The 22,207-nt window shown below is 44.0% G+C and overlaps 2 protein-coding genes across 2 annotated transcripts in view; both read left to right on the forward strand.

Annotated features, from left to right (window-relative positions):
* Positions 1-702: 702 nt before the first annotated feature.
* On the forward strand, positions 703-14,920 carry hnrnpua (heterogeneous nuclear ribonucleoprotein Ua). The gene is made up of 14 exons (XM_048227792.1): positions 703-1,403; positions 2,596-2,710; positions 4,030-4,103; positions 4,927-5,066; positions 5,396-5,495; positions 6,258-6,370; positions 6,613-6,876; positions 7,467-7,586; positions 8,290-8,418; positions 9,038-9,206; positions 9,607-9,879; positions 10,662-10,906; positions 11,498-11,593; positions 12,441-14,920. Exons 1-14 carry the CDS (start codon positions 920-922, stop codon positions 12,489-12,491), a joined length of 2,373 nt encoding a protein of 790 aa, XP_048083749.1. The 5' UTR covers positions 703-919; the 3' UTR covers positions 12,492-14,920.
* A 917-nt stretch (positions 14,921-15,837) lies between these two features.
* The window catches only part of adpgk2 (ADP-dependent glucokinase 2), a 12,634-nt gene continuing 6,264 nt past the window's right edge, over positions 15,838-22,207 (forward strand). The window contains exons 1-5 of the mRNA XM_048227794.1: positions 15,838-16,263; positions 16,860-17,019; positions 18,968-19,158; positions 19,946-20,042; positions 20,956-21,092. Of these exons, the coding sequence (XP_048083751.1) occupies positions 16,071-16,263; positions 16,860-17,019; positions 18,968-19,158; positions 19,946-20,042; positions 20,956-21,092 (778 nt within the window). The 5' untranslated portion in view covers positions 15,838-16,070. The remainder of the gene's footprint in view (positions 16,264-16,859; positions 17,020-18,967; positions 19,159-19,945; positions 20,043-20,955; positions 21,093-22,207) is intronic.

Below are 22,207 nucleotides of genomic sequence, written 5' to 3' on the forward strand. Positions count from 1 at the left end.
TAAAAAATAATAGGATTGTATGGTTTCAGATGAAAGAAGTGCTCCTACAGTAATGCCCCAGACAGTAATGCCCCAGAGCCTAACATGGAGCTCCCAGGACCATCAAGAGCCTTGTGTGCAGCAGCAGGTAACAAAGCAACACATGAATACGCAACTTGTGAATGGGGAAGACAGTGAAGCTTTCTCTTTTTGCGATCAACTTTTTATTAACACCATCCTCGTTATAGACACATGCAAAAATAGCAAGCATGACACTTCATACATGACACTTATCAGATGGTGTACAAAACATACCCTCTATTCCGCCCTCCTCCTCGCCATTGACCCATCACTACCCTCCCACTGCCCCCATTACATACACTTGAAGTACAAACCCCAATCCCCACCCCTGACCCCTGCCTGCGGTCTCAGAAACAAACAAAACAACAAAAAAAACAAGTAAAACTAGAAAATGTGAACTGTCCTCCAACGTTGCAGCGCTGTCTTCATCAGTTTAGCTGGTTCCCCGAAATGCAAGGGGAAAAAGTAACGTGCATCATTGCTCTTTGCCAGAGTGTCTGGTAGAGACAATTCCATTGTACTCTCGCGAGAACTCTGGAATCTGAAATATCATTAGGGCACGTTATTTAGAATATACGGTGATGACGATCACCGCCCCGCACACACAGCTATTTGAATATTTACGGTAGGTTTAAATACAGCTTCATTTGTCACATCCACGACTACTGCTGCCAGTTGTAGTGGGTCATCGGTACTGGCTGTTGGGGCTTGGCGCAGTGAAAATTCCAGGCGGCTACACTGTCAACCTTGTCGCCTTTCGACAGCTTCCTCGTCATTTCTTTTCTTTTTTTCGAGGCTGTTTTAAATTACAGGTTGCGTGAGACATTGCATAGACGTCGAATTTTCTCAAGCTTCCACAATGAGTTCTATAAACGTCAAGAAACTGAAGGTAAATGAGCTGAAGGACGAGCTGAAAAAGAGGCAGCTGTCCGACAAGGGACTGAAGGCCGAATTAATGGACCGGCTGCAGGCCGCTCTGGACCAAGAGGCCCAAGGCGGAGGCGGTTTCGTTCCTTCGGAGAGAGAAGCCAATGGTGCTGACGACGACGATGGAAGTGGCCTGAACTTAATGGGAGACGAGGATTTGGAGGATGATCTGGTCGGAGAGAGCATGGAGGCTGATGACGACGAGGAAGATGGAGAGGGGGGCGACGCTAACGTTGATTTTTCTGCTGATGTTGTCGGCGAGCAGCAAGATGATGATATGGGGGAGGAGGAGGAGGATGCCGGTGTAGAAATGGATAAGTCGGACGAAGACGAAGATGCTCTTCTCAAAGAGGATGATGAAGAGATGGACAAATTCGATGATGACGACGCGGGGTTGGGATCTCTGCCCGGGGATGGTAAGCTCCCATTGACCAGATAACCCTTCAGCATCGATGGAAAGGGTTTGGAGGTTGTCAGTCAGCAAAATTATCAGATGTATGAGTAGCGTTACAGGATAGTCAGTGAGTCTTGAATAGATGTATCGCTCAAGCTAAGGTGGATATAGATGATTTGAGTGAATGAGCTAACGTTCGTAGCTGGTCTCAGACAATGACCAGGCAGATGCAACTAGCCGAGCTATGCTTAACGCAGCTAATGCTATTTAGCCTCCTTTGACAGTGGACCAGCGGACTGTCACATCATTTGTGTGGTATTGTATGTTGGACATAAGCGGATGCCGCGGCTGTAGAGCAAGGGAATGAAGCTACGAGGCTGTAATGTTTGAGCAGTAAGTAGTTGTGATGATCTGGGTTTATGCATTAAGTAGTTATAGAGGTCCTGCGCTTTTGAAATGAGGATAGTTTGCTAGCCGAAGTAGACAAAGCGGCTCTCGGGGGGTGCTGAAACGCTCTGAAGACCCATGGGTGTAGAGAACACAGATTCCAGTAAAGTGGCTCCTCGCCGTGGCGACAGGGGAAGTGGCATCTCAAGGAAGTCAGTTCCTAGCAGAATGCATTCAAACGAGGCAGTCTTTCATAACAAGATATAACATGTTTCTGTTGTAGCCTAAATAACATAAATTGCGATTACAGTTTGCGTGTTCTTGCGCTACTCCCGTGAGCACCATTTTGTTATCTATTCTAACGTTCCCGTTTTACCTTTGAAGTAGGCTAATGCAAGCAGCGGTAAAGCATACCATAAATGTTAACCCTTCCCTTTCCTTTAGCAAGGAAATGTAATGTGAAAATGTGTGTTGCTTGGCCCCACATTGATGTGAAATGTTGTAAAAAACCAAAGCCAGTATTTGCTGGCGGGTACCATTTCCCTCTGATGGAGATGTTGTCACTGAGATTCCCTTTCTGATTACCCAGAAAAGAACCGACCGGCATGACCCACATAGCCAACGAATCTTTTCCTGACATGAAAACCCCCGCAGTGTAAATCAATTCTTATACAGAAGACGCCATGAAATGCCAGTCATGCATTGTAACTCATGCATACCTGATTGCACTGTACAGTACAGTACAGTACATCTGAGTCGACTAGTGTGGGCCGTCCAGCAAGGCCAACACAGAGGCATGCCTCATTACTTCTGTTTTATTTCCAAAGGGGATGCGGACAAAGACAAGAGAGATGAACAGAAGAATAAGAAGGGGGTTAAGAGACGCCGGGAAGAACATGGAAGGGGCTACTTTGAATTTATTGAAGAAAGCAAATACAGCCGGTAAGGTTTGTGCAGAAAGACCTCAGGTACTCCTGAGAAATCACTGCACATTCAAGGTTTTTAATGGACTGGTGTTGGCAGTAAAATAGCCAATACTGTCCGTACAGTTATTTTGCCTCTCTAGTGCAAAGAAACACACATTTTACCATCGGCTAAAATAGCCTTTGTTATAGTGTTAGTGGCCAATACAAAGCATTTTATTTCCTTCACAGTCTGTATTTCGACAATTTTCCGTGATATGTAGTCGGTACTACTAGGTTAAGTAGTTGGTATCATGTTGGGAAAGCAAGTGTATATGTTGTAGTAGTCACATACAACCATGGACGCCCGGACTTCAACATCTGTGAATGAATGACTTGTATGAGTTTTCTTCCTATTTTCCTTCTTATATCAATGCTATGTTTTAAAAATGTTCTTAATTCTTCCATTCCATTTTATTCTGTCATTTTGGTTACAGTGTTTCACTTGCTGGTGAAAGTGCAATTTTAAATATGTAGTTTCTCGTCTGAAAATGTCAAAATATAATATCAAATTCTGTGCTAAATTGTTTTAAAACACGATGATGTCATCTTTCCTCTGTACTCTAATGAGTTTAACTGCTGTTTAACATGTAGGTTGCACAAGCATTGTGCACCCATAACATGAAGGGTTATTTTTTGCACACCTTTTAGTGCTTTTTCAGTCAAGCAGTGAAGAAGCAGCAACTTGGTTTCAGTGCCACAGATCAGTCCACATGGGTAATGTCTTAAAGCCAAGCACCATTCAACACACTTCAGCAGCTGCTGACACAGACAACTCCCTGAACTATATCCTAAGTTACATTGCAGTTACATTACATAAGCAACACAATAATGACTAGTCTATATGCATATTGTTAATACCAATTTGACTTCATTATCCACTCCTTTTTTTGGAGTTTTGACTTGGCATTATCCACTTTATTTTTGAAGTTTTGGTCAGGCATTGTGTAGTACGCCAGTGGACCCAGTAAAGCTGACAGCATGACGTAACACTGAAATAGGATGTCAGGTATCACACCCCATATGCACCACCAATGAATAATACAGCCACCTGCCCACAGAGAAACACAGGCTGCGAATTGTCTGGCCCAGATCCAGCCCAGTTGAGGCAAACTGGTGCCAGATCAGGGCCAGTCGTGGGCCAGGTGTGTCTGAGTGAGATGCTACCTGAGTAAGACGTGGGAGCGTGTGTGCTGTCAGGCTCCGTGGCGAGTGATCCTCTGTGAGGGCCTGGCAGTGAGGTGGAGAAGAGAATCGGGTGTTTGGGACGGTCCATCTGATACCTTTCTCTGTTCACAGAGCCAAGTCCCCCCAGCCCCCTCTCGAGGAAGAGGATGAGGAGTTTGATGACACCACTGTATGTCTGGACACATGTGAGCACCTTCAAATCCACAGATTTAGCTATTCATTTCTAAAGCATGCGCTGAGGTGCCCTTAATCAATGTTTAATCAGACCATTGTTTGTTCCTGCATTGATAGGTGATGTCTTTAGTCCTGTCCTGTCCTGACCTGTTAACAGAATCAGAATTCATTGCCAAGTATGTTGACACACTCAAGGGATTGCAACATACTTGGCAATAAAGCACGTTTCTGATTTATTATAAATCAAATAAATCAGTAAATATGTCAAATGTAAAAACAGTTGTTGTGGTGCAGGACAGAGTAAATGGGCTAGTTCCATATAAAGTCTGTTTGCTGCCTGCATTTAAACAGCCAGATCTCCCTGAGGAGGTGTGAGAGAACGAGGAAACAGCTCATTAAATTCCACCACTTCACATGGCTGTTTACCTCCCATCTCTTTAAGAAGAAAATACCTTAAAGGGTGCCTTCATTATGTTGAGCTCACCTAATCAGCTCTCAAGTTTTGGGTTTTCTTCTGACATTGACGTTAATTTGTTCTGATCATGACACTGTCTTTAGATTTGTAATTTGTAATAAGAAGACACCCAGTTGTTTCTGAAATTGTGTGCTTACATTTCACATTCTTGTGCCTTTGTCAGCACATAAATCAGACAGATATTTGAAATACAGCTGAATAATCTTAAACATACTAATGCAACTAATTAATCTCATGGGAATGTTCTGTTGTAGCTCATGGGGATGTACTGTATCTGTGTGGTGCTAATGCACTGTATATTTTAATCCCCAGAGATGACATGCTTTATTATTTGTAATGACCTGGTTTGTGCGTTGCAGACAACAGTGACCTGCACTTCAAGGTGTCACGGGATCGCTACAGCGCCTCCTCCCTCACCATGGAGAGCTTCGCCTACCTGTGGGCCGGGGGTCGCGCTTCCTATGGGCTGGCCAAAGGGAAGGCCTGCTTCGAGATGAAGGTGAGGTGATCTCTCTCTCTATCTCTCTTTCTTTCTTTCTCTCGCTCTCTCTCTTTCTCTTTCTCTCTCTTTCTCTGTCTGTCTGTGTGTGTGAGTCCATCTACATATTTATGAATCTAGGTGTGTCTGTTTGTGTATATCTGTTACAGAGGCCATACTGTTTCATCTGTATGTCATTTTGAGAAAGTAGATCACCCAAATTAAGTTTGACTGTGTTTCCATTTTTATCTATTTTACTGGGTTATGACATTGTTATAACTTAAGCCCTGAAACTGCATGCCATCCTGTTTTTTTCAAACACTTCTCATCGGCTGATTTCCTGTCCTTAGATTATTGAGAAGATCCCGGTGAAACACATTTCCAGCAAGGGCATCGAGATCCACGAGGTTCTGGTGGGATGGTCTCTGCCCAGCGGTACTCTGCTTCTGGGTAAGGAACAGGGTTTTAGCCCAAAGAACCTCTTCTGTAGGAGCTCTAGAACCTCTTCTTTATAACTCACAAACCTCTTCTGTAGGAGCTCTAGAACCTCTTCTTTATAACTCACAAACCTCTTCTGTAGGAGCTCAAGAACCTCTTCTTTATAACTCACAAACCTCTTCTTTAGATGCTTAGGCACCAATGAAATGGTAACCATGTTAAAACATTATTTTCGTGCTATGGTTCCACATTACATTTCGCTCCAGATCCCCTTCATCTGATGTTATATTAAATTATATATAGACCTATTATTTGTCACTTGCATATTTGCTCAGAAACAAAAAGCAGCGATACATTAACAACCCCTTTGTTTGTGTGTGTTTGTGTTGTTTTGAGTGTATGGTTTTATTGTCAATAAAGACACACATTAAATACTTTTCTTCTGTTTATGGAGTCCCATCTGCCATGTCTCTATTCCCCACTTTGAGAATGGCTGTTCTAGGCTCAGTTCTTAAGGAACTTCGCTGTCAAACGCTACCAATCATGACTCAAGATATAAGTGTAAATACCAAGAAATAATTAACACCCCTAGTCATTACTGTAGTAGTATACCTTCTTATAGTGTTTTTTTTTTCTTTCTGGAGGGCCCGATTTTTTACAGCAGAGAGCAGGAATGGGACTCGACGCTTTTCTTGTCTGTATTTACATTTTGGTTCTAAAAGATGTGATGTTTGATGTGCCTTGGGTTCTAAGTGCAGTTTTCTCCCCCTGCAGGTGAAGAGGAGCACTCTTATGCCTTTTCTACAAAGGGCAAGAAGACCACAAACTGCAAGACGGAGGACTATGGAGAGTCGTTTGATGAAAATGATGTAGTCGGATGCTTCATCGTGAGTATGACAGTGGAGATTTAGAAAGCCTTTTCATCTCTAGCCAATCTAGCCTAGGTTTAGTAAGCAATACAACAACTGATCTGTGTGTGTGTGTGTGTGTGTGTGTGTGTGTGTGTGTGTGTGTGTGTGTGTGTGCATGTGTGCGTGCGTGCGTGCGTGCGTGCGTGCGTGCGTGTTTGTGTGTGTGCGTGCGTGCGTGCGTGTGTATGTGCGTGTGTGTGTGTGTGTGTGCCCTACAGAACTTTGATGGTGCAGAGGTGGAGCTCTCTTTCTCCAAGAACGGTAAAGACCTGGGCGTGGCGTTCACGGTCAGCAAGGAGAGCCTGGCCGATCAGTCCCTGTTCCCACACGTCCTGTGCCACAACTGCGCCGTGGAGTTCAACTTCGGCCAGCAGGAGGCGCCCTTCTTCCCCAAGCCCGACGGCTTCACATTCCTGCAGCAGATCCCCGTGACGGAGCGCGTCAGGGGCCCCAAAGGACCCGACACCAAAGAGGAATGCGAGGTCAGCTTGTTGTGTCTTCTACAAAAAAAACGAAAACATTTTGAGGCACAGAAATGAGTGTCATATAGAGATTTATGTGGCTGTGTATGTGTCCCTGCACGCCTTTAGTGCGTTTGTCAGTCACACGTCACAGCTGCCGCTGAAGGGTGTGGTGGTGTTCTTAACTGTGAAAAAATATATACAGTAATGTCCGCAACACTGCTTTAGACTCCCATATAATTAATGTACAAAGGCAACGTTTCGATCCTGCTGCAAAATGCAGTGTTGTGGACATAATATATTTTTTCTCTTGAGTAGGATTTTTTGTCCTGCACCTGCCTGGGATGTGCACACAATAACTTTGTTGAACGGTGTTCTTAACTGTACCTGGAGACTGTGCCTGGGGCCCTGCTGGCTGTTTGTGTAGGGAGTCAAATGGCGTTGTAAAGTGGTGTGAATTAGAGACAGCTGCTCCGTTCTGTGTGTAAGATTTGCTCAAGAGCGGACACACTCACATTTACTCTCTTCATCGTCCACAGAGTGAGACAGGCTGGGGAAGAGTAAGGTGTTGGTACTCTGATGATCTGAATGACTGTGGACGTTTTATGCAGGTCATTGTCATGGTGGGACTTCCGGGCGCGGGCAAGACCTCGTGGGTCACCAAACACACCAAGGAGAACCCTGGGAAGTACAACATCCTGGGAACCAACACCATCCTGGAGAAGATGATGGTAAGCAAGCAAACCTCTTCTCCTCTCTTCTCCTCAGAGCTGTCATACTCTAGTGCTCCTCAGTCCATTAAGAGACGGGCAAATCTGGATTGATCTGAAATTAATCTGGATTACATCTCGGTGAATCTGGCTCTGATCAATCATAGCATGGTTCCACTGTATCTGGGTCAGATCCACATCACTGCTACATGTCTTTGACATGAAATCATTGCAGGTCACAGTTTTACTGGGAAGGAATGACAACATTATCCACATTATGTTTACTTTAAACACCACCTCATTACATTACATTACATTACATTTACCTCATGAGCACAGATGTAATTTTGGTATGTTAGTGGCACAGCACGGTCTCCTCGCTGATCCTGCTAATCTAGCCAGAGGGTTTAGTGTATAGTGTGGGATGTAGTGTGCAGACAGTGCAGCGGAATGCTGAGGGCGTAGTGTGTGCGCTTGTGCACGCATGTGTGTGTTTGTGCATGTGCGTGTTTGTGCTTGTGTGTGTGTGTGTGTGTGTAGGTGCCTGTGTGCGCGTGCGTGTGCAGTGTGCGTGTGTGTGTGTCTGTGTGTGAGTGTGTATGTGTGGGTGTGTGGATTTGTGCGGTGCAGCGAGGTGCTAGCAGAGTCACGGGGTCACGCCCCATGTGCTAAGCCCGGCCATCCCCGGCAACCTCGTCCTAATCTGTGCTAATCCGGATCCCAGATTGCCAGCCTGAAGCGTCAGATGAAGGACGTGACAAAACTGACCGCCATCTCTCAGCGAGCCCCGCTCTTCCTGGGGAAGTTCATCGAGATTGCCGCCCGCAAAAAGAGGAACTACATCCTGGACCAGGTACAGTCCAGGGCAGACTGAACACAGAAACATCAGTTGTGATAGTTTGGACCAGTGATCTGAGAAAAAAACAGTGTTTTGGTTAACACTTTAATTTGTTTATTTGTAAAATCATTCATTATGAAATGTTGAAATAAATGTCAATATATATGCACTCTAAATCACATAATATTTCCAGAACTCTCATAGCTGTATTGAGATTTAAGATCGTTCTTTATTCAAATAATTATATATAAAAAATAATAATACATTATATAAATAATAAAGACAGAGAAAATATAAACCGTTGATAAGCACAGATAAGTCCCCCTGCACATTTGCTGCGTCCTGTTTAACTGCCCAGTACTTCCCTGCTTGCTGAGGAGTTATTATCTCTCTTTAGACTATTCAGAGATGGAAGGATAATTCCTCTGATCTGCAAATCAGACGATATGTACAGAACATCCTCCTTATCCCTCTGATGAGAGTGGGACGTCTGCATGCAACTCTGTCTCAGCTCAGTGCAGATAAATGAAGCAGCTATTTTGTTCTCCATCTCTCTCTCCCTCCCTCACTCTCTCTCTCTCCCTACCACTCTCTCTCTCTCTCCCTGTCTCTCTCTCTCCTTCCCCGTCCGCAGACCAACGTCTCAGCTCCGGCCCAGCGGAGGAAAATGTGTCTGTTCGCCGGCTTCCAGCGCAAGGCCGTGGTGGTCTGCCCCTCGGACGACGACTACAAGCTGAGGACACAGAAGAAGGCTGAGACAGACGGGAAAGACGTCCCTGAGCACGCTGTCCTGAAGATGAAGGGTGAGTGTGGGAACACGGAGAGGATTACACACTAACAGTTACAGTAGTAACCGTAGTAACAGTAATAACGGAAGGGTAAACACAGGGGGACACAGATATGATTAGACTTGGTAGTAACAGTAGTGACAGTTACAGTAGTAACCGTAGTAACAGTAATAACTGAAGGGTAAACACAGGGGGACACAGATATGATTAGACTTGGTAGTAACAGTAGTGACAGTTACCGTAGTAACCGTAGTAACAGTAATAACTGAAGGGTAAACACAGGGGGACACAGATATGATTAGACTTGGTAGTAACAGTAGTGACAGTTACCGTAGTAACCGTAGTAACAGTAATAACTAAATGTGACAGTTAGTAGTAACAGTAAAAACTGAAGGGTGTGTGTGTTCCTCCGCAGGCATCTACACCCTGCCTGAGGAGGGTGACTACTTCACTGGGGTGAGCTACGTAGAGCTGCAGAAGGACGAGGCCACCAAGCTGCTGGAGCAGTACAAGGAGGAGAGCAAGACCTCGCTGCCCCCGGAGAAGAAACCCAACCAGGGGGGAGCGCCGCCCAAGAGAGGGGGCAACAGGAGCAGGGGGGGCAAGAACCAGTTCAGCAGGGGCGGAGGAGGGCAGGGGCAGCGAGGAGGACGAGGGGGCTTCCAGAACAGAGGCAACTTCAGAGGAGGTGTGTGTCTGTTTGTGCGTCTTTGTGTGTGTATGTGTGCATGCATACGCGTCCCATCTTACACTCCCACTTCCACAACATAATATTGATGGAAAACATACTTTAACCAACATCAAGTCCTGTACCAAATCCCGTCAGATAAAATTGTTGTGCTATTAGTGTTTTGACACACACACACACACAGACGTTAAATGGAGTATAGTTGCAGAACATGTGCATTTTTAGCCTGACGAGCCAGACCCACATTAAAATGTAGGGTCTGGGCACTCACCGTTCGCAGTGCTCAGTCCGAGGGGCGGGATAATCGGTTGTCTTTCAAATTCCCTCTGCACGCAATAGGACAGCGCTATGAGTTCCATGCGTTTCCCACCAGCGAAGCTAGTTGGCTAGTTCAAACTTTTGCCAACTTAATAAAAGCTTAACACTGTTACACGTGTAACACTGTTCGCCAACAGCAAAATCCATCTGATTTGTTTTCAAGTAGGGAATTCAAGCCAAACCGTTGCAACTCTGACAGCAATCATTATGTTAAGCCCACCTAACGACTCTATACACGATTTGATTGGCCTGATAGAAGTTTAATTTTTCGAGCTCACAAGCCAGTGGAGAGTTGCTAGACTAGCCCTAGCCCACTAGAGTTCTAGGCTAGTGCATTTTACCTGTGTGCCGTGATTGCAGCTGATGCAGACTTTTTTACATGTTGTGTGCGTGTGTGTGTGTGTGTGTGTGCGTGTGTGCGTGTGTGTGTGTGTTGTTCACGTGTGTTTGTTGTGATTCCCCAGCGCCGGGTCCCCGTGGCGGTTTCAACCGGCCACCTCGAGGCTTCCTGCCCCCCCCTGCCTTCCGAGGGGGCTTCCCCAACCGCGGGGGCTTCAACAACCGGGGCGGCGGCATGCCCAACAGGGGCGGGGCACCCCGGGGGGGCCCTGGCAGGGGCAACATGGGGAACATGGGCAACCGCGGAGGCGCCATGCACAGGGGTAACATGGGAAACCGCGGCGGAGGCAACAGAGGCAACTTTAACCAGGTAAAATAACCAATTAAACTCACCTGATTGATTGATTGATTGATGGATTTGATTGATGGATTGATTGATTGATTGATTGATGGATTGATTGATGGATTGATTGATTGATTGATGGATTTGATTGGTTGACGAACTATCATACCCGCTTCCATCATGATTCACTTTCATCACTTTTTTTTTTTTACAAGATGATATTATCTATTCTGTTTTCTATGCTATGGGGCTTTTTGTGGGTCTGAAATAAGGATTCAGTTGAATTGACTTGAATTATTATTTACTTTATGTAGAAGGTCTCAAAATAACTTTGATATTTTGATTATTTGTAGTTATTTGTATTATTTGCATTGTTATTATTTGTGTATTTATAATTATTTGTATTACAGGTACTCCAGTGAGTAGTCCTCAAAGTAGCCTACATAAAAAGGTATCATAGAGATGGCAACTGTTGCAACTGAATTAGATTATTTTTGTTCTGTTCCTAAATGCTTATTTGAAGCGCTCTTCGGGAGGTAGCATAGCCAGACTCACCAGTCAGAGCTAGAGGAACCACTCCAGAATCTGTTTGGGTTGCATCTCTTATAATCTCTACAGAAATTCCGCGGACGAGGAGGCAACAACCGGGGTTTCAAGAACGGCAACTTTGGCATGAACAAGGCCCAGGCTTTCAACCAGAGCTGGCAGCAGGGGGTAAGGACTGAACTGGACTAGGCATGGGTTAAGGTTAGGGTTAGGGTTGGGGTTAGGTTTAGGATTAGGTGCCTTTAAGTCAGCGGTGGCAGCGCTGCCTGGAAGATGACGTTGGGGGGCATAAAACACCATCGAGCCATACACACTGGCCTGTGACCGTTCCCCAATAGACCTCTGAAGTTCGCCTCCCCAAAAAGCTGCCATCTTTGCCCATATAAGGAGATCCAGAAAGAGATCCGGATCTCCTTATATGGGTAAAGATGGCAGCATTGGGTCATGTTTGTAGGCGAACTTCAGAGGTCTTTACCCCTCCTGAAATGTCTCTGTTATTATGATACCTTTTTTCTGTAATCAACTGCTGCTGTGGTTACGATTTTTTTTTAAACCATCCACTGAAGTCTTGTGGGTGCAGATATTTCAGACGATGTCCATAGCCCTTAAACACCAAAGCTGATCCTGAATGGCCCAGTTCACTCCAAAGCATTCGCTCTGCAGTCAGTGATGTCCGCATGAGTGGCACGGCATGTCATTGTGTTAAGTCGTTGGTGCTCTCTTTAAAGCGTAATTTGCAGAGATGCCACTTGGGGCGCACTGAGGGAATCTTACCTCTTTATTGATAGCCCTGGACATATCTACATCTCAGAAAGAACGGGCTATGATCATGCTAATTAAAACAAAGTGTGCATAAATGTACAATATATATGTCTACATGAATATTGAAATCTATCTATCACTTTAAAGTTTCACTTTGTCAAAAATGTCCTAAAGTATTGATTGGAATTGAATGTAGGTGTGCAAGTTCCCTTCTTTAATCAGCTCTCTCCTGTTCCTGTTCGTCTGTCTATAGTTCTGGAACCAGAAACCGTGGAGCCAGCAGTACCACCCAGGATACTACTAAAGACCACACAGAGAGAGTGAAAGATAGAGAGTGAAGGAGAGAAAACAACATCACTCCATCCTCCTGTCAAGCGCTAAGGGCCTCCGTCTGTAGAACATGTCCGCTTTGATCACCTCAGTGTTGGTTCGGTTCTGTTTTTGTTGCTTTTTGAAGACACTCAAGACATTCCACAGCTGAGGGTATGTCACCAGAGGGGACCAATATCTCTCTGAGTCACCTGTTGTCCTAGGTTCTTTTTATTTCTTTAACGTTTTTATTTTCATTTTCGTAATATACTACAAAATTTGTTTTTGTTTTGGCCACCTGTTTCACAGCTTGGAGAAGCGTCAGCGTTAAAATCAGGGTGGGATGGTTTTTGAAGCTTTCAGGGCTCTGCTTTCTACTTGTAAATGTACTTTTTACTACAGATATCAGTAAGGTTTTAAGTTTTTCGTTTGTTGTATACATCGTCATGAGTCCATTATTATCAGTAGGAAACAGAACTCATTCTAGGAGCATGAAGCAGCTTTGAGTATTTGTATCTGCAGGCTCGCTTGCAACCGTATACAATATAATACTGGTTGAATACTAATGCCTAAAGATGTTGAATTGGCCTGAAAATTGTTTAAAAACAACAGTGACTATTGAAGCAGATGCCAGAAAAAACTATGTTTAACCAGCTCATTTATCAGGAAATAAGTTGTAGAATCCTGAGAATCTACATAATAATCTTTTTTTAAGTTTTAATGAAATTTCAGGTTTTTAAACCTAATGCTGGTTAAATAGAGTTTTCACTAGCAATAGGTCCAATAGCCACTGTTCTAAAAAAAAAGTTTAAGCCACTTAAAAAAAAAAAAAAGAAGTTATAACAACACTAAATGGTCAATGTCCATATTTGTAGATATCAATAATTAAAAGTGTAAGATATTTCAATCAGAGCAGTCAAAGATACATGTGGTGTGAAAATGATAACGTCATGGCTTTGCCTATTTTTGATTGGAGTATACATATATATTAAAAATAGCAACACTTGTTTGTTCACAAATTAACAGATACAGTAAGCTTTGAAGTTAGTTGTTGCAGTAGTCATTTAGGATTTACCAAGGTATTAAATTGAGGCATATATTGCCCAGGTTTTAGGAGTGTAAATATTGATGGTTCCAGTCCTTTAGTCCTTGCTGTCATTATAGACATTGTCGTGGGTCTTTGGTTTCTCTCCGCTGGCAGGACACTCTGGGTATGCCAGTGAGGATCGTAGTTTTTTTTTTTTCTTGTATGCTTTTATTTTTTTATCATGTCAAATGTCATCGACTTGCATCAGTACTTTTTTTTTTGCAAACATTAGACTGGTTTTGGGTGTGTAGGTGTGTTTGCGCAATCATGTTCTGACACCCCCTCTGAAATGTTTACATGGTTTTATCGGCCACACTGTGTTTTAGCATGACATGCACAATAGGACGGAATAGACCACAATGTGTTCGAGTTAAGAGATGGAGTCTGAATTTAAGCATTGGTAGTTGGATTTGACCAGGTCAGTGGAGGTTGACGTTTGCACTGAAATAACAACAACCTGAATCATCAGCGAAGACCACAGAAGCACATTCATTGTAATCAATGTAAACAGTTCATGTTCTCTTACAATCCTCCAGACCCATGGTAAGGAGAGGAAGATAATACACCCCTCCGTTCATAACAAAGGCACATATAATGTTGTTACTAGTAAGTTATTATGCCATATTTTTATTTCCCATTGTTTGTGCATTAAGTATAAATTATAACTATAGTACAACTGATTAGGTTAGTAGAAAAGTGATGTGTTTGTGATTTACATTTCATATTTGAATTACACTATTGTTTTAGATTTGTTACAGTATAGACCATTTTCTTCTGTTAATATTGTGAAATTTTCTTCATTCTTATGGAGTCATAATACAGTATTTGTTGACTCTCTTTGTGAGTGGTTATATTCACAAAGTCGTCTGATGCAAGACCAACCATTTATTTTATTATTTAAGATGAAAATTGCTTTTCAAAGCAAATTTTATTGCAGATATACCATATATATATATAGAATCCGAGTGTTTTATACAAAGTAACAAAATTATGTGGTTAACAATGGCATGCACTGTAAGAAGAAACTAGTTTGCAGTTGGTTTGAAGTGGCGCTTGCTTGTCATAGTGTTTGTTAGTGTACAAGTATTTGGTCAGGTGATGTGTATTGTTCTCGGATAATGTTAACATTTTGTAAGATAGACTTTATTTGTTTGTTTCTTTCTTTTTTTATACCTTGCTATGTTTTGTATTTTGCTATTTTAAGACTTAAAACTCAAAAGAAAAAAAAAACACTGACCAAATAGTTTATTTATTCCGGTTCCACTTACTCTTCACGAGTAAAGAAATTATGTCTTTTTTGAAATTATAATAAAGTGGCAATTATGAGCCTCAAATTCTCTATGTAGTCATAGATCTTTTGCTTCATTCCAGTCAATGGTATTTGCATGATGATGCACATGTAGTCAGAGTGGTCACTTATATATACACTTATATACATAGACTATATATATATACCTGTGTGTGTGTGTGTTTATGTATGAATGGACAGTTAGTCGTTCAGAACACTTTTATTCGGAGTAACATCAACAACAAAAAGCACTGAAAGTAAGATAACAATGTTTTTCTCAATATAAGATGTAAGTGCCAAACTAGAAAGAAACAAGGATTTGTGTGTGTGTGTAGGCCGAATGACTGTATTCTGTTTTGGACCCCAGAATGTGTCACATTTGTGTGCACTGAACAATACTTCCCACCACATTCATCCCAGAGATATCAGCCAACTTTCCTCATCATTTCACTGTCCTAAGGGGGAATTCAGCCAACCTACTGAGTGGTCTGATTGAGCTTGTTAGTATAGCTCACACTTGTTCTAACATGTTGTATCTTCTCAGTCTTATACTAGACACAGTAATGACACAGTATAATGCAATATGTTCTCATTGTGTGGGTTTCTAAATAATGTATTCCATCCCATGATTAGTGGAGCTAGTGAAGGGTTACAGATACTTTGTTTTTTAGTTTTCTGCTGCAGACAAAAGAATTGTTTCTCTTTGTGACTACCATATAACACTTGTCGCAAGGGGGCATTAGTGAGCTTACTTTCCATTCGCCTTGCCTTTTCAAACAAGACAATAACGCCGACTTTTTAACTCTTTATTTATATACCTGATGGACTCATCCGCGTATGCTAGATAGGATAACTATGCAGCTAACGCGCAATCCTGCCATCTGTAATAATATTGTAGAATTTACCTTGCTGAGTTTAAAATCCTAAATCTGGCACAATTTCACTTCCGCTTTGTTGCCACTCCCCCTTCCGCCAATCCACTTATGCTTATTTGTTGCAACTTGCGGCGCGTCGTGTGTGTTCGGTTCGGTCTGTGTGGGTGTTGTTTTATCGGGGAGTTTCATCCCTATTAGCCAGCTATTAGCTAGTGGAGAATTAGCCTCGCTAGGTCGTTTTTTTTTCCAGTGCCACCCTACTTGATGATAGAGTTAACGTCAGCTTGATCGTTTAGTGAGCTCAGTCTCGTAGACTATTTGGCAATGGCGACCGGGTCCTCATTCATGAAATATGGAACCATCACGTCTCTCTTGGTGGTTCTCCTAGCATACTGGTTTAGATCTCCCTTTCATGGTCCGGGGTTAGACGAAAGACTTGATGTCGTTTTGTCATCACTGCTTCGTGCAGAAAGCAAAGTGGGAGTGAATAATGTCGCGAGACCGAAGGTTGCCATAGGTAAGACATTTCTATCATTCCTTGGTTGGCTATCCAGGTACGACAATGTTAGGTTCTCTTGCTATTTTCTTAGGGCACTTTGGCTGTTCACATCGACAACTTACTATGTATTACTACTATACTACAACTTACTATTACTACAACTTACTAATACTACTTAGCCAGTGAAATAGTGCATGAATCATGACCAAGGTAGCCTAACAAAAGAGTTGCACACCATTCATCTCAAAAGAACTGGTCTGATATTTTATGCTGTGTCAGCGTGACATTATAGCCTGGGTTCAAAGATTAAGTCATGCGAGAAGAGGGTTCCACCTCACTCCTAGATAAAACTCCATCCATAGCACCTCATGTTGCAGCAGTTATCAGGACGTCAGCTCATTTCCATGGCCAGTAACATCTACAACGGCCCCATCTCTGCACAATGTGGTATTTAACATCCTCCCATGGTCTATAATTACCTTTACTACTGACCTATATTGACCTCCCATCAGAAATAGGTTGAGAAAAAGGTGGCTGAGACAGAGAAGGGAATTTTGAAATCCTCAGGTGTGAGATTCCATGGCCTCATTCCCTGTTTGTCTCCTGTCTGTCAGGTTTTGGGGGTTGTGTGGACATCATTGTGGACAGCGTGGCACTGCTGAACAAGATTGGCCTGCCGCCCACTGACCAGCCCCTGCATCACGACTACATCGAGAATGCGGAGCAGCTGGCCCAGAGTTTCGGCTACTTCTTCGCCCCGGGGGCAGCTTCAGAGTGAGTGGTCATGAGAGAGAGAGAGAGAGAGAGAGAGAGAGCAGGAAGTTCCTGAAGAACTTTAAGGAGATTGTGTCAATTGGAAACAGAAAAGTTCTAGAACATTACTTAATTAACCTACTGATCTTAATCCTCTTCCTCCCAGTCAGCTCAGAACACCAGAGAGAGAGACGCTAGAATTCTAGATTGTGTTTGTGGGCAACAGAACAGGTCTGGAATTCTGCAGCGGTGGGAGAGGCATGCACCAGATAGTGTGTCCCGTGTTTTTACAAGCTGGAGAGGGGACATAACGTGTTAGTGCAGTGGCTAAAGAGCGGTTTGGCATGAGTTCAGCCACTGGTGCTGAAGAGCCCGATCGACTCCAACACCCAGGGGTTACAGTTTAACCCCAGCAGCCGAGAGGCCCGAGGATCTTTTCCCTTCACAAGCATGTTTATTTTAACTGCCTCCTCACTGTTCAAACATCTCTCTCTATAGGTCTGGATGCAAAGGGATCTTGAGTCAGGTTACAGTCAGATGACCTAACTGACATCCAGCGCTTTGCTAATCAGTCTGTAGCTTTGGTGTGCCTGAGGTTTCTCTGAAAGATACGGATGTATTCAAGAGAAGTTATTTCCATCCTTTAAGGCCATGTGAACCTGCATATTTTCATAGCTGCTGAGATGATCGCTTCTGTAAAAGGAGATCCTGTGTCATCAGAAATCCGCAGCGTCAGCCATTTTAAAATCAATGAGCTGGGCTGAGTATTTTGAGATGGGCTGTCCCAGCCTAGTCCAAAACACCTGGTGACACGTGATCCAAAGAAACCCATACCAGCGTCCAGCTCAAGTGTTTGGGGATTGACTTGTTGCATGTAAGCAACAGGCTGGTGTGTATCTGGGCAAAACTGTCTACAGCAGACTTGGCTGTAAACAACTCTGAAGCTCAATGGTGTTTTAAGTCCCCCAACGTCGTCTTCCAGGCAGCGCTGCCACCGTCTACTTAAAGTCACCTAATCCTAAACTTAACCCCAACCTTAACCCATGCCTAACCCTAGCGCCTTCCAGGCAGCGCTGCCTTGAAGACAACATTGGGGGCATAACACACCAAGAAACAATGGGCAAGTCTAAGTGGGGTTTGACTAGTTTTCTGTGTGTACTAGACACTTTCCTTCACTAGGATAAACAGACACATCAGTTGTTATATCAGAGATGCTAAGGGTGTCTGTGTATCAATGTATTTCCAAGTAGGTGCGATGTTTGTAACGGTGTGCGCTCTAAGTTTAGCTGCTCGCAGTTGACCTCGTCCTCAACTCTGAGCTGAGTAGAGAGACCGAGAGATGCGCTGAGTAGAGAGACCGAGAGAAGTGAAGTGTGAGTAACACTCCTGTGGCTCTCCTGTCTCCTCTCTCTCTGTCTGTCTCTCTCTCTCTCTCTCTCTCTCTCTCTCTCTCACCCTCTCCCTCTCTTCTATCTCTCTCTTCCACCCCTTCCCTCTCTTCTCTCTCTCTCTCTCCCCACCCCTTCCCTCTCTTCTCTCTCCCTCCCTCCCTCTTCTCTCTCCCACCCCTTCCCTCTTCTCTCTCTCTCTCTCCCCACCCCTTCCCTCTCTTCTCTCTCTCTCTCTCTCCCCACCCCTTCCCTCTCTTCTCTCTCCCTCCCTCTTCTCTCTCCCACCCCTTCCCTCTCTTCTCTCTCCCTCTCTCTATGCCTTTCCCTTTCCCTCGCTTTCTCTCTCTCTCTCTCTGCCTCTTCTCTCTTTCTCTCTCTTTCTCTCCTTCTCCTTCTCTTCCTCTCCCCTCTTCTCTCTCCCTCTCTGTATGCCTTTCCCTTTCCCTCGCTTTCTCTCTCTCTCTCTCTCTCTCTCTCTCTCTCTCTCTCTCTGCCTCTTCTCTCTCTTTCTCTCTCTTTCTCTCCCTCTCCTTCTCTTCCTCCCCCTCTCTCTCCCTCCTGTCTCTGTGCTTCCACAGGAGATACGTGATGAATGAAACCCTCTTCAGTCAGCTCGTCGAGGCCTCTCGCGAGTTGCCAGGCAACCGGTGGGCCGTGGGAGGCAACGCACCGGTGATGGCGGGCAGGATGGCGATCGAGGGTTGCGACGTGTTGCTAGGCGGCAGCTTCAGCACGGACTTCAACGACGTGCTCCCAGAACACATCACAGGTAAAGCGATGACCTCATCAGTGTGTGTGTGTGTATGTGAAAGAGTGTGAGAGGTCATGTGTGTTTTAAAACATGCTGATGAAGGGGAAGTGCTGAAAAGGAAGTTCTTCTAAGCTCACCCCCTCAGTAACACACAAAAACATGTCTTTGTTGGAGTCAGACTTTTGGCCACGTGTGCCCATAAGGCTTTGCTGATCATGAGGCCTCTGTGGTATCTCCTTCACTGCTAGAGGCTAACATGACAGCCTTGTTTGCTGTTGACTGACTCATAGACCCTATATACATTTGTTTTTAAAATGTACCTTGTCCTTGGGTGATCAGATCACAAGTGGTTAGTTCTAAATACAAGTCATTGAGACTCATTGTGATCCGATCACTCAAACTACTTGCTGAGATAGTCAGAGACGCATTTGACAACGTATCTTTGTAGTGTAAACACGAAGGCATTCTGATGCGTCCCGGACAATGGGAGTTCTAATGACTGTGACGTTGGCAATAACAGATTACTAAACACAAGTGATCAGCGACGTCTCTGATATGCATGTGTAAACAGCGATGTGTCTCGGCTGACCACTTGTGATCGCAACATCATTGTAAAAAAAAAATCCATAAGCATCAGTGTACATCTGTGTCAGACCTTGTCCCCTAACTCAAACTCTCTTTCTCTATCTCTCTCTCTCTCTCTCTTTCTTTCTGTCTGTCTGTCTGTCTGTCTGTCTCTGTCTGTCTCTGTCTGTCTCTCTCTCTCTCTCTCTCTCTCTCTCTCTGTGACCCTCGGCCTGTTCAGTGGCAGGCAGTGCCGTGGAAGAGCCGGACATTCACCTGATCATGGAGTATCCCTCTGGCGCCAACTGGGGACCCTACACCTCAAGAAGAGCCAACAGGTCAGTCTGGGCAGAGTCTCTGGAGACTGTAAAGAAATACTGTTTTTATTTGAATTTATCCCCCGGACAATACTCTTTTCTGATTGGCTGGTAGTGGGCTATTCATTTATATATATTATATAAGTGGGAAAACGGCCATGGAAGTGTCCAAGTATACAAAATGAAGGGACTCGATGGGGTAAACTTGTGGAGTTTTTTGCCTCTGCCTTGTCCATTAATTCCATATTCACCTTATTCCGCGTGCAAACATGGGGGGCGCTAGCTTTGCCCACATTGTCTCCGAACTTCCGATTGAGCAGTACATCCATTGCGATTCAGTGAGATAGCTAGAGCTCTATCAAGATGACTGGCATCATATGTTATGGGTCATCCTAAAGTTAGGAACGTTTTTTTATAATTTTGGTGACCTAAGACATTTCTGTTATACACCTTTCCTATCTGAAGTTAGGAAAACACTGACTTTGGAGCGGCTGTTCTGTAATGACTTTCTAAACTAGTTACCATAGTTACTAAACAGATAAGGATTTGCGAGTTTCTCCATACGATACAGCGGCCACTGCCAAGATATCGCCTACCCACCCGTGGGGCTGAATAGCCTTGGGCATGGTACAATATTGCAGTCTGACCTCCTGATGGCATTTGTCGTTTTCCTCCCAAGTTAGCCTCTCTATCCTCTTCTGCCGTGTTATCCCAATGAAGCTAACTAGACGTAGCTAGCCGACCGGAAGTTTAAAGACAACGTGGAATTTTAAAAAATGGGCGGGGCTGAATAAGGCGAATATGGAGACCTCGGCAGGCGTTATCCCTTAGGATCATGTCATGTGACTGCTGTCCACTTTGTCCACTGACACCCTTCATACATGTCCTTCAGAGGTAATAATTAATGCATCGTTGGCACGTGTGTCACCTGCAGGTATATAGTCCACAGTGATGACCACAACCCCTACCTGGACTCCATGGAGGAGTTTGAGAAGCAGCTGAAGGACTTCCATCCAGACCTGCTGGTGGTGGGGGGCCTGCAGATGATGGACAATTTCCCCTTCAAGCAGGGTGAGGATCGCCTCTGGGGGGATGATGGGTAACATGGTCCCAACCAGGCTACAGTTACTGTTACCACCGACTTGTTTAAAACACAGGATTCTTCACAACTATTCACATACATACATATACACACACATTTACTCACATACACACATATACACACATCCACTCACATACACACTCAAACACACACACACACACATATACACAAACATACACACATATACATACACACACAGCTGTGGGGCAGCCGTGGCCTACTGGTTAGCGCTTCAGACTTGTAACCGGAGGGTTGCCGGTTCGAACCCTGACCAGTAGGCACGGCTGAAATGCCCTTGAGCAAGGCACCTAACCCCTCACTGCTCCCCGAGCGCCGCTGTTGATGCAGGGATTAGTGTGTGCTTCACTGTGTGTTCACTGTGTGCAGTGTGTTTACTAATTCACGGATTGGGATAAATGCAGAGACCAAATTTCTCTCACGGGATCAAAAGAGTATATATACTTATAGTTACACATACACACATATACATACACACATATACACACATATACACACATATACACACATACAGCTCTGGAAAAAATTAAGAGACCACTGCAGATTTTTTCTGAAGTCTTCCTACGGTTGCTGAGTCACATTCAAATGAGTTGACGGTCATATTCAAAATTAAGAGACCACTCTAAATTTTAATATGACCGTCAACCAGTTTAATATTCTGATACCATCCTAGCCACATTCAGGATGTGGTTAACATGGTATCCAGGATGTTGCTAGGGGACGGTATCCAGGATGTGGTTAGGGTGGTATCAGAATCTTAATCTGGTGACATTTCACCTGAGACAGGTGAAACAGCGCAGTATTCAAGTGGTTTTGCCTTCACCGTGTGATGGGTGTACAAACAGCATTCAAACATTCAGAGAATCCAGAGAAATCTTTGCAAACAAGGGACAGAGCTGAAAAGCAACATTGGATGGCTGTGGTCTTTTGGACATCAGATGTCACTGCATTAAAACCAGACCTGTTTCTGTAATGAAAATCATTGTATTGGCTCAGGTAAACCTCTTATAACTATTGTCTATGAGCACAGTTTGATACTCAATTTACAAATGCTAGTGTAAACTTT

This window comes from Alosa alosa, chromosome 19 (assembly GCF_017589495.1).
Source record: "Alosa alosa isolate M-15738 ecotype Scorff River chromosome 19, AALO_Geno_1.1, whole genome shotgun sequence".
NCBI lineage: Eukaryota > Metazoa > Chordata > Actinopteri > Clupeiformes > Clupeidae > Alosa > Alosa alosa.